Source organism: Sorex araneus, chromosome 2 (genome assembly GCF_027595985.1).
Source record: "Sorex araneus isolate mSorAra2 chromosome 2, mSorAra2.pri, whole genome shotgun sequence".
NCBI classification, from domain to species: Eukaryota; Metazoa; Chordata; class Mammalia; order Eulipotyphla; family Soricidae; genus Sorex; species Sorex araneus.
The window spans coordinates 107,846,620-107,862,471 of record NC_073303.1 but is presented as its reverse complement, the minus strand read 5'-3'; the positions used below and the strand labels follow the sequence as shown (position 1 = coordinate 107,862,471).

The 15,852-nt window shown below is 47.5% G+C and overlaps 1 protein-coding gene across 1 annotated transcript in view; it reads left to right on the top strand.

The window, feature by feature from the left end:
• DEPTOR (DEP domain containing MTOR interacting protein) overlaps positions 1 to 15,852 on the top strand; it is a 182,230-nt gene that overhangs the window by 124,087 nt on the left and 42,291 nt on the right. The window contains exons 5-8 of the mRNA XM_004607646.3: positions 545 to 730; positions 3,485 to 3,619; positions 8,275 to 8,345; positions 11,267 to 11,371. Coding sequence (XP_004607703.1) covers positions 545 to 730; positions 3,485 to 3,619; positions 8,275 to 8,345; positions 11,267 to 11,371 — 497 coding nt within the window. The remainder of the gene's footprint in view (positions 1 to 544; positions 731 to 3,484; positions 3,620 to 8,274; positions 8,346 to 11,266; positions 11,372 to 15,852) is intronic.

The following is a 15,852-nucleotide window of genomic DNA, read 5'->3' as shown; positions in this document are numbered from 1 at the left end:
TAAATGGATTTATTGAATTTGGCATATTCACAGATGTTGTGCAGTCATCCCCCTGATAGATCTTAGGCCATTTCATCACCCCAGGAAGGAATCCCAGGCTTTAACTAATACCTCCCAACCCCACATAGCCACAGCCCCTCCCCCTCAGCTCCTGGCCTCCGTGGTGCTGCACGCTCTGTAGGTTTTCTTGCTCTGGATGTTTCATATGACGGCAACTGCAGGCTATGCGGTCTCCATGTTATTCTTGTAACTCCCCGTGACTCTATCATAATTTCAGAGTAAAGCATTAAACACTGAATGGACATGTTGCAGTGGGACAAGCCTGGTGCCAGGCACTAGGGACACATTTAGACTGTGGGTGAGGTTGGCCAAGTTCCCCCCAAGGACCTGGTGAGCACATTTAAAGTGCACAGCCCACGGGAAAGAGCTGGAATCCTGCGCAGCCTCCAAGCTCTGGTAGCGCTTCAGACTTTTGCCCTCATTGGCTGTAGTGTGCAGTGGCCAGGGTGCTGGACACTCCTAATCTGTCCTTTCTGCTTCCCAGTGTCCAACAAGCACCCATTCGTGGACAGCAATCTTCTCTACCAGTTCCGACTGAACTTCCGTCGGAGGCGAAGGCTGATGGAACTGCTCCATGAAAAGTCGCCCTCCTCCCAGGAGACACATGACAGTCCCTTCTGCCTGAGGAAGCAGAGCCATGACAACCGGAAATCCACCAGCTTCATGTCAGGTATGTGGGGTCCCGGGTGGGTGCCTCTTGAGAACTTTCGTGGTTCTCATGAAATTTCCCCATTGTGAAATTTCACTCCGTGAACATTTTATTTATTTATAAACAAAATGTATGCTTTCCCCTCCCCACTGAAAAACCCCTTAGTAGCATGTCTGCAACTTAGATGCCACAAAATCTGCTCCCCTAAATTAGTTATTTAACATCTATAGAAGACCACTCAAGTTCACATTCATAACTTACTTTTAATTTATAAACAGTTCTTATATAATATTAATTGTCCAGGTTTTAAAATCAAAACATTGAAAGTCTCTCCCTCTCTTTCTCTCATTCTCTCATTCTCTCTCTCTCTCTCTCTCTCTCTCTCTCTCTCTCTCTCTCTCTCTCTCTCTCTCTCTCTCCTCTCCCTCACCTGGGTTCTATCCCTGACATCCCATGGTTTGACTGGGGTGGTACAACTGTCAAACTGTAATGTGGAGAGAGAGATATATATAGAGAGAGAAGAGAGAAGAGCACCCTGGTGGTGTTTTGGGGGCCACACGCTATGCTAGGAATTGACCAAGAATTGACCACATTGTGAGGCAAACTTGTTATCCCCTCTACTATCTTTCTGGCCTCAGCAATATATTTTTTCTTTTGTTTTGTTTTGTTTTGTTTTGGAGACACGCTGAGCAGTGCTCAGGGATTCATCCTGGCTTTGTGCTCTGGCGGATTCGGGGAACCATATAGAGTGCCGGGGATAGAACCCAGGTCAGCCGTGTGCAAGACAAATGCCCTACCAACTGTACTATCACTCTGTCCCAATCAGCAGTATAGACACATACAGACTACTGAGAACACTTGATCATCAACTCATCATGTCAGGTTGCCCAGAACAAAGACAAAGCATGAAAAGCAGACCCAGAGGCTCGTAAAGCACAACCCTTGTGTCATGTCCCAGAAGGTGCAGAGCCCTGTATTTCACTGCTCACATAGAAATGCCGGTGGCTGCTGTTCACAGAGAACCCCACTCACCCAGAGAAGGTGAATTCCGGGTGAGTCTCTCTATGTAGGAGGGGTGAGGGTCTTTTTTTTTCTTTTTGGGTCACACCTGGAGATGCACAAGGGTCACTCCTGGCTCTGCACTCAGGAATTACCACTGGCGGTGTTCAGGGGACTATATGGAATGCTGGGAATTGAATCCGGATTGGTCGTGTGCAAGGCAAACGCCCTCTCCGCTGTGCTATTGCTCCAGCCCCAGGGGTGAGGGTCTTCACAGAACATCCTCCACTCTGAAAACTTGGCATCTCCTTGAGCTACTGCTTGGCTTACGGTCTAGAAGTTGAGGGCTTAACTTGTGACCCAGGGAAAAATGAAATAAAAAAGTGCTATGGTTGTTTTAGAATGAATAGGAGGTAACCCCGAGAGAACAGTCACAACTCTGTATACTGAGATCTTTCTATGCTTCCGGCACTAAGCTACATACTTAGTTTCATGAATTTTCTCATGTAATTGTCACAATTGCCTAAGTGGAAGGACTTCTCTTATCCTTGCTACAGGAGAATAAAGAGAGTAAGGCCTAGAGCAGTGGAGTGATTTACCCCATTACATAGCTATAAAGTGGCGGGTAGAGCTGAACGTGAGCCCCACTCCCTGTCTTAACGCCAGTGCTTTGTTACACTGTCTGCTCCCCACCCCACACGTTCCAGGTTCCTCAGACACATGTGAGATGGAAGAGCAATGACCCTCCCTGCTCTGTGACAGTAAGCACTGCCTGAGGGACGGGAGCCAAAGCGTGTGCTCCCACACACACCCCGTCATACCCACCTTAGCCGTCGTGGTCTTCTGCAAATGCTGAGTAACTCTCCATAGTCTCCCCAGTACTGAGGTTGGCACACTAGCTCGTCTATGATGTGAAGGAAGATACTTAATCCTGATACCCCACATACACAGTTTTTATTTGGTGCTTCCTGTGTGCCAGCACTGAGGAGTCCCCTCCATGGCTTCTTCCATTTGATCATTGGCCTGTTCTTCTCCCTGTGAGATGCTCTGGAGGCAGAGAGAAGCGTAGCAGATTGTTGCCGCTGTTGCCTCACATGTGCTTCCAAAGCCCAGCTCTGTGCTCTGCATTTTAATCACCTTCTTCCCTGACTCTCATCACCAGTGTCTTGCCATGAAGTCAGCAGGCACCGATGTTAGTTCATGGTCTAGTCAGCACTTAATTTACATCCTCTCAGGAACTGCTCAGCCCAGGCTTGGTACTACTTGAAATGATATTATTTGCAGCTGAGGACTTTCACATACATTGCATACATTGTATTAATCCTCTCCTTGCCCTGATCCTATGAGATTGCACGATTATACTTTCAAGTTGGGGAAACTGAGGCCAGCGCGAGAGCACAATGGTAAAGCACTTGTCTTGCACACAGCCAACCTGGGTTTGATCCCCGGCACCCTAGATAGTCCCCTGAGTGCCTACCGGGAGGGGTCCCTGAGCACAGAGCCAGGAGTAAGCCTTTAGCACTGCTGGGTATGGATCAAATACAAAAAAAAAAAAGAAAAAAGAAAAGAAAAGAAAAGAAAAATGGGGGAAACTGAGAAAGCCCAGAGAACTGTAAAGAAAGCCCTGGGCTGGGCTGTGTGCGTGGCAGAGCTGCACACACATCCATGCTTTTCAGCTGGCACACGTGGCTCTCGGGCTGTCCCCTCTTCGGGGCACCGCGTGCTCTGGAGAGCGGAGAGCAGCCTCCTCAGTGACTGTCTGTTCTGGCCCCGCAGTCAGCCCCAGCAAGGAGATCAAGATCGTGTCGGCGGTGAGGAGGAGCAGCATGAGCAGCTGTGGCAGCAGCGGCTACTTCAGCAGCAGCCCCACCCTCAGCAGCAGCCCCCCCGTGCTCTGCAACCCCAAGTCTGGTGAGTGGCCAGTGATGAGCCTAACCCGGACCCACGTGGGGGCTGGACTGGCAGACGGGCTGGCGATCTGGAAATAGATCCTCGGGCAGGGATGGGCGACACGCGCTTGGGACCCTGAGGAGACCGTGCTGTGGGCTCTATGCCCACTGACGAGGAGGAGGAAAGGGTGGGTCGTGGGGTAGAGGAAGGATGGAATACTATGCAGCTGTTAGGAGAGATGAGGTCATGAAGTTTGCTTATAAATGGATAGACATGGAGAGTATCATGCTAAGTGAAATGAGTCAGAAAGAGAGGGACAGACATAGAAGGACTGCACTCATTCATGGGGTATAGAATAACATCACATAAGGCTGACACCCAAGGACAGTAGATACAAGGGCCAAGGAGATTGCCCCATAGCTGGAAGCCTGCTTCATGAGCAGAGGGGAGAAGGCAGATGGAATAGAGAAGGGATCACTAAGAAAATGATGGCTGGAGGAATCATTCAGGATGGGAGATGTGTGCCGAAGTAGATAATGGACCAATGATGGCTTCTCAGTGTCTGTGTTGCAAGCCATGATGCCCAAAAGTAGAGAGAGAGAGTATGGGGAATATTGTCTGCCATAGAGGCAGGGGGAGGGTGGGAAAGAGGGAGTATACCGGGGATATTGGTGGTGGGGAATGTGCACTGGTGGAGGGATGGGTGTTTGATCATTGTGAGATTGTAACCCAAACATGAAAGTTTATAACTATCTCAGTGTTTCAATAAGATAAAAAAAAAAATGAGCAAGAGCATATTCTCAGGGAAGGCTGCATCTGTCCTCAGAGCTGCACTGACAGAGGTTGCCTGCATGGCTTTTGTCTTCGTTCCTTGTTGGTTGGACCTGGGACGAGGCCTTGACCGTGGGTAGCTCCTTTCTGGAAGCTGGTCCTTCAGGATAGCTGAGAGTCTTCCATCATTTGTGTTCTCAGCCCCGTCGCCCTGAAGGAGGTTATGAGCAGCTGAAAAATCTGTGAGGGTCTAGTACCCCTAGGGAAGTGGTGTGGGTCATGGCAGATTCACCCATCCTGGAATTGCCTCTTAGAGCCTTGTGCTTTCCAGCACCACTGGTCAGCCGCCGCAGTCTTGGCGTTTCAGGAAAGTGTTTAGAATTAAAGACTGTTCTTGGGGACCGGAGCGATAGTTAACTATCAATCACTAGAGTTATTATGCAAACTAGAGTTATTATGGTGATTGTTTTACAACAAATACATATGTGGGGTTATGTTGTATATCTCAAAGTAACATGTTAGTTTTATCTCAAAGAAAAGTATATTAAGGGGTAGCACAGCGGGTAGGGCATTTGCCTTGCACTCAGCTGACTTGGGTTCGATTCCCAGCATCCCATATGTTCCCCCAAGCACCTCCAGGAGTAATTCCTGAGTGCAGAGCCAGGAGGAACCCCTGAGCATTGCTGGGTGTGACCTAAAGAGCAAAAAAAAAATATATGACTGTCGTTGAACTTGGAAACAGTTCTTCCCTGACCGACTCAGTTCTTCACCCCTACAGAGCCCTGCGGCCCATTGCCACTCATACCTTCTCATTGCCTCCTTCCCAGATCTGCAACATGTGGCCCATCATAGCGATCATTGCCTCAAAAACACTCATAACTTGGGGTCAGGGAGATAGTACAGTGGTTAAGACTCTTGTCTTGCATGTGGCTGACCCAGGTTCAATCCCCAGGAGTGGTCCCTGAGCATAGAGCCAGAAGTAAACCCTGAGCACAGCTGTGTGTGACAACTGTGTGACAACCCCCACCCACGCGCGCGCATGCACACACACACACACACACACACACATACACACACACACACACACACCACCCACCACCAAACAACAAAAACACCTTTCACTCATTTGTTTAGGGCCCTTTCTTGGTCTAGTGTTTCTCCCTCAAGAAAGAGACTTTTGTCCCTGTTGTTCAGATTGATTCCTCCTCTCCAGAGAGTGCGAATGTAGAAACCAGAGCTCATGGCCTCTGGAGTGTGAACACAGCACCTCTTCAGAGAGAAAGGGAAGGCGTCTGTGTTACCGAGAATGAATACTAGAGAAAACTCTCTTATGCTGCTTAATTAAGGCACACGAGTACTTTTCCTTTCCTCTCTCCCCCTCTCCTCTTTTTCTGGGTGGCTGGCTCTAAGAATAAAGTTGTAATTGGCAAGTAAATGAAGCAACCTGCCACCACACTGCCTCTGTCCAGAAAATCATTGAACCTCCATTACTCCTGGGTTTTTCCATTAGTAGAGCTCTGCTGGTATGAAAAAATGAGAAAGAACATTATTCTTGAGCCACAGAATGTGGTGATTTGATAGTCATTAACATTGTATTATATATTTGACCCGTTTGCTCAGATGAGAGATCTTAAAAGTTCTCATCTCAAGAAAAATAATTGTAACTGCGTGTGATATATGCAAACTAGGGTTATTATGGTGATTGTTTTACAACAAATACATATGTGGGGTTATGTTGTAAATCTCAAAGTAACACATTGGTCTTATCTCAAAGAAAAGTATATTAAGGGGCTGGAGCGATAGTACAACAGGTAAGGCATTTGCCTTGCACGTGGCCGACCTAGGTTCAATTCCCAGCATCCCATATGGTCCCCTGAGCACCTCCAGGTGTAATTCCTGAGTGCAGAGCCAGGAGTAACCCCTGTGCATGGCAGGTGTGACGCAAAAAGGGAAGAAAGAAAGAAAGGAAGGAAGGGAGGGAGGGAGGGAGGGAAGAGGAAAGGAAGGAAGGAAGGAAGGAAGGAAGGAAGGAAGGAAGGAAGGAAGGAAGGAAGGAAGGAAGGAAGGAAGGAAGGGAGGGAGGGAGGGAGGGAGGGAGGGAGGGAGGGAGGGAGGGAGGGAGGGAGGGAGGAAGAGAGAAAGAGAGAAAGGTATGTTAAAATAAATGGAAAATATTTCTTCAAGTCATAAAGTTCAGGGTGATTTTTATGTCCAAATCCATAAGGCCATTGGCGAAGTTGTCTAACAGTGAATAAGATGTTTCAGGCTTCAGCCAAGCACCCTGCTTCTTACCTCCTGTTCATCCGTTAAAAGCTTCTGTCCGCCACCTTTAATGACTCTCTCTTGTTTGGGGGCCTAAATTCATTTTCTTTTTAAAGAGCTTTCTGAAGGCAAAAGCCATAATCCCAGCTGCCTGTCAGCTCAATAAGAAGCACTCCACTGCCTTTCTTGGAGATGCTGCATGTTTGGGGGGAGCCCACACCTGTCTCGTGGATCATCCTGGCCTTTCCCCACACTGCCTTTCCTTTCTCTGCCACACACCTGCTCTGGGACGCACATCTGGCCTCTGAGTGCCACCAGCCAAGTGTGCAGGAGGCTGCCATTCCTCCTGGTTAGCCCCGCCAACTCCCACCCCCGGTTTCTTTGTGGCACACATGTTCATGGGCTATGCAGAGCTCAGCAGTATGGCACCATCTGAGCTCACTGAGTCCCCAGGACAGCTGGACTACCCCAGTTCTTGGTGGATATGGGGTGGGTGGGGAAGTTTCTTCCAGGTAGATTTTTGGGCAACCAGCAAGTCAGGATCTGGCTGCTGTCTTTGCTAGCAGGGCGGTGGGAGACAGGTTATGTGCAAGACTGGTCTCCTAGAACAACGCCCTGGTAGCTTCCACTGGAACTTCGGAGCCCCTTTGTCTGCCTCCGGGGCCTGGAAGGAGATCTGTCGTGCAGCAGCTCGGTTTCTATCTTAATTCTGCTCCTCATTAGCTCAGAGACCTCAGATACGGGCTTGGCCACCTGGCCTAAGCTGCTTTTCTCCCTCATAAAATAACAACAGTGATGAAGCTGGCTCATTGGTTTTAGTGGACATGAAATAAAGGAGCAGATTGAACGTGCCCGGCCCAAGTGGAAGCAAGTAGAAAGTGTGCCAGTATTATTCCTAATCCTGTGTCCGCGATGCACACAGAGTTCTTGGTATGAAAAAGGGAATGGTAGGGCCGGCGAGATATCCAGTGGGGGAGGTGCTTGCCTTTGCATGCAGCTGTCCCTGGGTTCAATCCCAGGGACATGTGGTGCCCCGTCCACTTCCCAGGGTGATCCCTCAGCACAGAGCCAGGAGCAAGCCCTGAACTCAGCCAGCTGTGACATCAAAAACAAAAACAAGAACAGAAAAAAAAAGAATGAGGTTCAGGAGGAGAAATTAGTAAAGAAAATGTGGTCTTCTTCTTTTAAAATAGAAACATTTCCCAAAAGGGGGTGGGGGCGGAGCGATAGTACAGCAGGTAGGGCATTTGCCTTGCACGCAACTGACCTGGGTTCGATCCTGGGCATCCCTGGGCAATGCCAGGAGTAACTCCTGAGTGCAGAGCCGGGAGTAACTACTGAGCATTGAGGGGTATGACCACCCCAAAGCCAAAAATAAATGAGTAGAAACGTTTCAGCCCACTTCTTACTCTCCACCCCCATGCTCAGACTTCCGCTGCACACGTGTTTCTCTCTCCATCAACCAGATTTGGTTCTAATGTTTTCTATCATTTTCTTTCTCCCAAATATACATTGTGAGCTGGGGACCTTCTCCCTGATGTTCATGGCGGTCATGAATGAGGCATGTGGTGGGTCGGGGCTTGAATGAATGGACAGAGGGTGTGAGAGTCTGGGTTTTGACTCCGTGTGTATCTGTCTTGCAGTGTTGAAGAGACCCGTCACTTCAGAGGAACTCCTGACTCCCGGGGCGCCCTACGCGAGGAAGACATTCACGGTGGGCTCGGCTCTGAGGTTCACCTGGTGCTTCTCTTTGTGCCATGACAACATGTCACTGTGTCCGTTTGTAGGACCTGAAAACTCCTGGTGTCTCTTGGTTTTGGCTTCAGTGCCAGTGAGACTTGATACGGAGGCACTAAAGGGCATTAAAACACAACATAGTTTCTTACTATTGATGCCACGTTCTTTGGTGTGCAGGAAGTAAAATCGTTTCAGAAATATGAGAAATAGGGCACCCCCATGGAGTAAAAGAAAGGAACTGAATGTTTCTGGGTGGGGGGGAAAGCATTGCTGATTTCAGAGTGAACGCTATTGCATTTTTAAATTCCTTTAAATTCCTCTTGATGTGCCCTTAAAAAAGGCATACAGTATGCCCTTATGCTAATAAGGTCAGAGACTTCAAGGCAGATAAAGCCAGTGAGTCTTTCTACATGGAACTGGAAAACATTGAAGGCAGTAGAGGAATCTTAAGGTTGAGAAAGAAAATTATGGGCTCGATTGTTCCGCTCTAAGGAAAAGTACTGTCGACAACGTTAGCATTTTCTGTATTCCCCTGTTTTCTTATCTAAGTCCCAACATGCACTAGACAGCTCAAAGGTAAGGGAAAACCCGACTCTGCTCTCTGAGCCATATTTCCAGGGATCACCCCCTCTACGACTCTCCCCTACCACCCACTTTTCTATTTCCCTCTCTTCCTCTCACTCCTCCTCCTTTTCCTCCTCCTCATGCTCATCATTCTCTTCCTTCTTCCTTTTACTTTCATCTTCTTTCTTCTTTGTTTTTTATGTTACAGCTGGCTGTGCTCAGACCTTGCTCCTGGCCCTGTGCTCAGGGGTCACTTTTAGAAGTGCTCAGGGTAGCATATGTGGTGCCAGGCACCAGGACAAGCACCTGATGTGGTAGCATGAACACCTGTGAGCAGGTGCTCCTACTTGGCCCTTGTGGGGCGGTGCGGGGGGTGGGGTGTCTTCAGCCATTTCACTCTCACTGGCCCCAGTGATTTTCTTCCACCAGAAGGGAGTGCTTTAAGTCACCCCATCCAGTCTCTGTCCCCCTGTCTCTTCCTTTCAGCCTCCTTACATCTGCCCCAACAACCTCTTTATGTGTCCGCCCCTCCACCGTTTCCCTTTGTTGTCATGGTAACCAAGGGCCGCACAAACTTGGTGGTGCTTGCACATTTGGTTGTGTGCTGCTTGCCGAGGGTTGTGTATGCACTTAGCCACGATGCAGACAAGGAATCACACGTTCTTTGCCATGGTGCTTGCATGCATGCTGGCCAGGGGGGTGGCTTTCACTCCACGGAGCTTTCATTGTGGCTGAGTTGCAGTGTTTGTCGGCTTTTAGTGGCAATGCCACCGGCCGTGTAGCAGTACACTGGAGCCCCCACAGAACAGAGCCACGGGGACTGTGCTGGGGCATGCGGCAGCACCTGGCATCTAACTCATGACCTCATTCTTGGCAGCAGGTGCTCTGAGCCACGAAGCCATCCCCTGGGGCCCCCAGGCCCTCTTGAAACACTTCTCTTTCTTGTCTGCTGACCTTTTTTAATGACCTCAGTGGAGGAAATTGCTTTCCACAGCCTTTCACCTGGCAACATTTATCAAAAGCTACTTTGTGTGGAGTGAAACTAGGAAGGTTTGACTCATAGCTGATCCGTCTGTGAAAGGCACTTGGCAATGAGATGTCCGTATCAGGGAAAAGGTCAGCTGTGTGTAGGCGTGAAATCAGGTGTAATAAATGCATAATGTGAAAGGCAAAGACCTGCGTCAAAGGCTTGATAGGGAGTAGGGATGTCCACCCAACTTTGCATTTGCTTTTCTGCTTTTTTTCTTTTTCTTTTTGGTCTCCTGTACAAGAGACCATTGCATGGTGGTGCTCCCAAGACCATATGTGGTACCAGGGATCAAACCAAAGTCAGACCTATGCAAAGCAAGTGCCTAAATTCCTTGTTACCTTTCTGGAGCCCTAAAATTAGATTTTTATAGTTCTTTTGGTTTCAAATGGAAATGCCAGCGTTGGCTGGTCGTTGGTTGGGAACATGAGCGTTGTGGAATTTCAGGTGGGATGTGAAGCAAGGACATGTGTGGCACTGCCCGGGCCACGGAGCTGCCATTTCTAACAATGATGTTTCAGGGAAAAGGCACCCTCAGTTCCAAACCATTTGTAGACCAGCAGCTCCTTGTAAATTGTTGAGCTTGATGTACTTTTCATTTTCCTTTCTTGGTAGAGAAAATCGTGTTTCCAGAAAGCCAAGCGAGGCTCTTCAGATTTCTCATCAGCTGTGATTTAAATTGTTATTTTAGACTTCAGTGACGTGGTAAGACCGTCAGCAAAATGTCATTTGGATTCAAGGGGAGAAGCTCACAGTTGGAACAGGAATTGAATGTAGATGGGGGAAAGTCAACCCTGTTTTTAAAATTTGCTAAACCTTCCACTTGAGACTGATATTAAATTGCAGAACTGCCTAAGAAAGAGGCAACCTGCCAGTTATTGATTGAGGAGTGACTTCACAGCAGAAACTGCTCTTGCCAAACAGGTGTTCCTTGAGCATATTTTGCACATAGATAGAAGCAAAGTTTTGTATTCCCCTTGATGGGGTGGCCATAAAATGAAGATTGGGCATGGTGCATGCTTAATCCTTAGCTGCTCTCTCTCTCTCTCTCTGTCCGTCTGTTTCTGCCTCTCTTTGTCCCTCTGTCCCTCTCTTTCTGTCTGTCTCTCTTTGTCCCTCTATCTCTGCCTCTCTTTCTCTGTCCCTCTGTCTCTGCCTCTCTTTCTCTGTCCCTCTGTCTCTGTCTCTCTGTCTGTCTGTCTGTCTTCTCTGTCCCTCTGTCTCTGTCTGACTCTCTCTGTCTCTCTTTTGAATGGGAAAATGGCCAGACACTGTCTCCGGTTGCTAATTGTGGTTTTCCTCTCTAGATTGTCGGTGATGCTGTTGGCTGGGGTTTCGTCGTGCGAGGAAGTAAGCCGTGCCACATCCAGGCCGTGGACCCCAGTGGCCCTGCCGCAGCGGCTGGAATGAAGGTACTTCCTGCAGAGCAGTGTCTAACCCTCCAGCCTCATCTGGGCTTAGCTCCCAGCTCGGTGACGTTTCTTTTCCCTTTCTGAATGGGATAAAAATGAAACCAACAATGACGATGGCCTAACTTAAAGGAATAGTTTTCCTAACCTCTGACTGTGCCTTCTGGGTGTCCCCAACCTTCGTTTGATGTTTCCTGTTTCTCCCATGTAACCAGTACTGAGCTTGAAAGTGGGAGTTTCTTTTTTGCTTTACTCTTCAGCAGATTAGTTTTCATAACTGGGGGGCTCATCCTGAGCCTGCGGAGAGCGGCCACGAGCATGGCAGTGGTTGGGTCCTGGAGGTTTTTGGCTGCCGGGGTTCCATTGGCGTGGTCAGTGGACTCACCCACCCCCTTCGGGGGTGCCCCAATGAACTCAGCCTGGCATGGGGTGTGGAGGCATCTCTCTGCTTTACTCTTGAATGCTCTACTTTTAACTTTCTATACTTTGTCTACTTTACGAATTCTGTTTCTGGGCTATGCCAAGTATATTCCTGTGGGCTTTATGCAGCCCCTCGAGCATGTTAGACCTAAAGAAACAACAAATAGTGAGAAATGAAGCGAAAGTCATGGCATTTGGAATGGAAGATGTGGTTTCATATTTTGGTTCTTTGAGCTATGAGCTCTTGACTTTAAACAACTTCTGTTATATCTCTGCCCCTGCTTCTTCCTCTCTGAAACAGCCAGCATAATATTTCCTTCTCCTTTTGTATAGATAGAAGATGTGGAAACACTTGATAAAGTACAAAGAAGACTAGGTAAACATCAAAAATGAAATGAATCATGGAGGATTCAGAAACATGTATAGACCTTGTAGTGCTAAAGGAAGGCACATCTATAGCCAGGAAAAACTGGAAAATATAGGCACACAGGAGAAAACGAATTGCTGAATGTATGACTCTTGTTCAGACCCCATGTTCCTAGTAGCATTGCCATCTCCGGCTTCGTTGTACAGTGACCATCCCCCATCTTCACCTTGCACCCAACATCCTCCACCATTATTACAGTGTCACTTCTAATCTCCTGCTCACAGAAAAACTTTAATCATCTGTGATCTTCTTTAGCTCACTGAGAAGCACTGTCGACATTTTAAAAGCAGATTCGCTGAAGTATCATTAACATACAATCAAGTGTAGCACCGTTCACATGCTGATTTATCACCTTTCAGACTTCTTGTATTTATGAGTGTTGGCACATAGAGATCTGATTTATCCAGAACTAGGATAGGAGAGGAGTCTTGGTTTGCTGCTCCAAACACCTTCATTGAGTGCAGCTTTATTCTGTCATCTCTGTAACACTGCACAGTGGACACTAAGCTCTTCATGCAGACAGCTTTGAAGCTGCAGATCATTTCCGTACTTGGTTCTTTAATGCTTTCATCTCCCCCATCTTTGACAGAGAGTCGTGAAGCAGGAAAGCCAGAGGCCTGATTTGGATCTCCACTTCTCTGACTTCTTACACTGACCCTCTAGCTTTGGTTTGCCTTCTGGAAAAGAGGGGTGGGCCACAGAGACAGGCTCTGGGGAGCAGAAAGCACAGACAACTGCCAGGATGGGCCACAGCACTGGTATCATTGAGGTTGTTTGCCACCTGGCTTGAACAACTAGCTCATACTGGGAGACAGGCTCCTGGTGTGTGTGTGTGTGTGTGTGTGTGTGTGTGTGTGTGTGTGTGTGCGTGCACTAGCTGATGTGCATGTGCTGGGTGTGGTGTGCATGTGTGTATGTGTATGTGTGTGAGCGTTGAATAGTGCTCACACACACTCACACTGGGCAGATGCCAGCAGTCCGATGGGCAAGAGGGCACTGTGTGAGAGGGCTCTGCTCCCTCCTGAGCACCCAGTGGGCACAGAGCCAGTGCAGTTCAGAGCAGAAGAGCAAGAATTTGTATCAGCAGTGCTGAGGCTGAATTTTTTGCGTCCTAATGGAACCTTTGGCAGAGGAAAGAGTGTGATCATTTCTTTCTCCAGCAAAGGACCCAACAGAGGTGATTTTGGGGCAGAGCACTTCAATTCCGCGCCTGCACCCGACTGTAGGCAGTGTCAGCCTAACGCCCCTCTCCCTGGGGTAAGCTCCAATGTCTCGTGGCGTCTGCGGACTGAGCCCTGCTGGACCAAGTGTATTACCTTGGTTTAGTCCATCTTCACTGAGTAACATGCAGGAATGATCCAGGCATCGTCCCTTGATTAAGGAATTAACTTCTAAATGGATACACCCTTGGGGCTGGAGCAATAGCACAGCAGGTAGGGCATTTGCCTTGCATGTGGCCGACCCAGGTTCGGTTCCCAGCATCCCATATAGTCCCCTGAGCACCGCCAGGAGTAATTCCTGAGTGCATAAACCAGGAGTAACCCCTGTGCATCTCCGGGTGTGACCCAAAAAAGCAAAAAAAAAAAAAAAAAAGATACACCCTGACAGATGGATATCTTGATGCGTTTTGGGGTTTTTTTTGTTTGTTTGTTTTTGTTGGTACCTGAGCTCCAACCCGGAACCACATATATGCCAAGAGTGGGCTCTACCATGTAGCTCCAATGACTGCCCAGCTTGGTCTACCTATAGTGATATATTTTAATTGCATAAGCTAATACTTCTTAGGGCTCATATTCTTAATTTCTCAGGGGGTACGCCATGGTTTTTCTTAAGTTGAATAACAGTACAGAATTCACTAGAGAAGTATTTTAAAACTGCATTCTACAGCTCTTTGGCCCAGCAAAACATTCTGTCCGGAGGTTCAAAGCAGTTTTAAATTGCTGTACACTTTATCCTCCTCTTGGAAATTCACAAGGCACATTTAGCATATTAAATATTTTGGAAAATCCTGCAGGGAAATAGACTTGTTTAGATGGTTCAACAAAACATTCATCATTGAATAGATGCACTCAATTGGAATCTTAAGATTGGCACCATGCAACTCTAAAACTGTTCGAGGAAGCTGCTTTTGGTTTATTTTTAAATTTATTTTGTGAGTTTCGGGGTGGCCGCTCCAGCAGTTGATTCCTGTGATGCTCAAGGAACCATATGGTGCCGGGGATCAAAACAGAATCAGCCACATGCGAGGCAAATACTGTAACCCCTCTATTATATTTGACTCTAAGAAGCTGCTTTTCATCATATTCTGTATTAAAATTAGTATGTAGAGATGAGGTTTTGAATTATATTGCTGGTAAGGGAGAAAACTACAAAAAATACCATGTCCTTCCCTATAGATTCTTGATATATTCTCATGTAAATGACCTTGAACAGTATTTTCTTGTAGAAAATGCTAATGAAATGACTTCCTATTTCTTTGTGCATATTTGCATTATTCTTTTCTAAAAAAAATTTTTGGGGTTTGGGGCCATATCCAGTGGTGCTCAGGGGTTAATCCTGGGTCTGTGTTCAGGAATCACTTCTGTAAGGCTAAGAGGGCCATATGCAGTGCCAGGGATGAAACCAGACTCGGCCACATGCAAGGCAAGAGCCTGAATCCCTATACAGTCTCTCTAGCCCCCACCATACATATTCGTTGCAGGATAAATTTTATTTCCCTAAGAAGCTATTATTGTAACCCAGTCCCAGGGGCTGTTTCCAGCAGCTATCCCTGTGTCACCCTTGCTGTGGAGAACTGCAGGCCTGCTAGCCCAGTGGCTTGAATAGCAGGTGCTCCCAGTTTTGTTCCAGGGCCCATGTGATGAGGGGGAGATGCCAGGGGCTGTGGCTTGGTCATCCTGCTTATTAGTCTGGGTGGTCAAAGTGGCTCAGACTACAGCCAGACATGGTCTGCTTTGGGTACCTGAGTGGATATGCTGACCTCTTTCTCGAACCCCAGGTCAGGTCCATGGTCTGGCCTCTCCTGATTTCTAGTGGGATCAAGGCCTTACATCTGGGTCTAGGTTCTTTCCGTTCAGCTGGACTTTTTCCCTTTCTCTCTCTCTCTCTCTCTCTCTCTCTCTCTCTCTCTCTCTCTTTCTCTCTCTCTCTTTTTCTTTCTTTCTTTCTTTCTTTCTTTCTTTCTTTCTTTCTTTCTTTCCTTTCTTTCTTTCTTTTCTTTCTTTCTTTCTTTCTTTCTTTCTTTCTTTCTTTCTTTCTTTCTTTCTTTCTTTCTTTCTTTCTTTCTTTCTTCCTTCCTTCCTTCCTTCCTTCCTTCCTTTTTTGAATCAGTGTTTTTAATCTTTCACTGAAGCTGCTTCATTTCACTACTTTACGTGCTCAAATAGGGATAATTTTGTGTGGGGGTGGGATGGGGTTTACACCCAGTGGTGCTCAGGGATCACTCTTGGCAATGCTCAGGGGACCATATGCAGTGCCAGGAACTGAACTGGAATTGTTCACCTGCAAGGCAAGTGTCTTAATCCCTGTACTATGTCTTTGCCTTCTTAAGTAGGGATAATATTTTTAACTTTCATTTTTGGCTCTTTGACCACACATGCCAATACTCAGGGATCACTGCTGGCGATGTCCAAGGGAC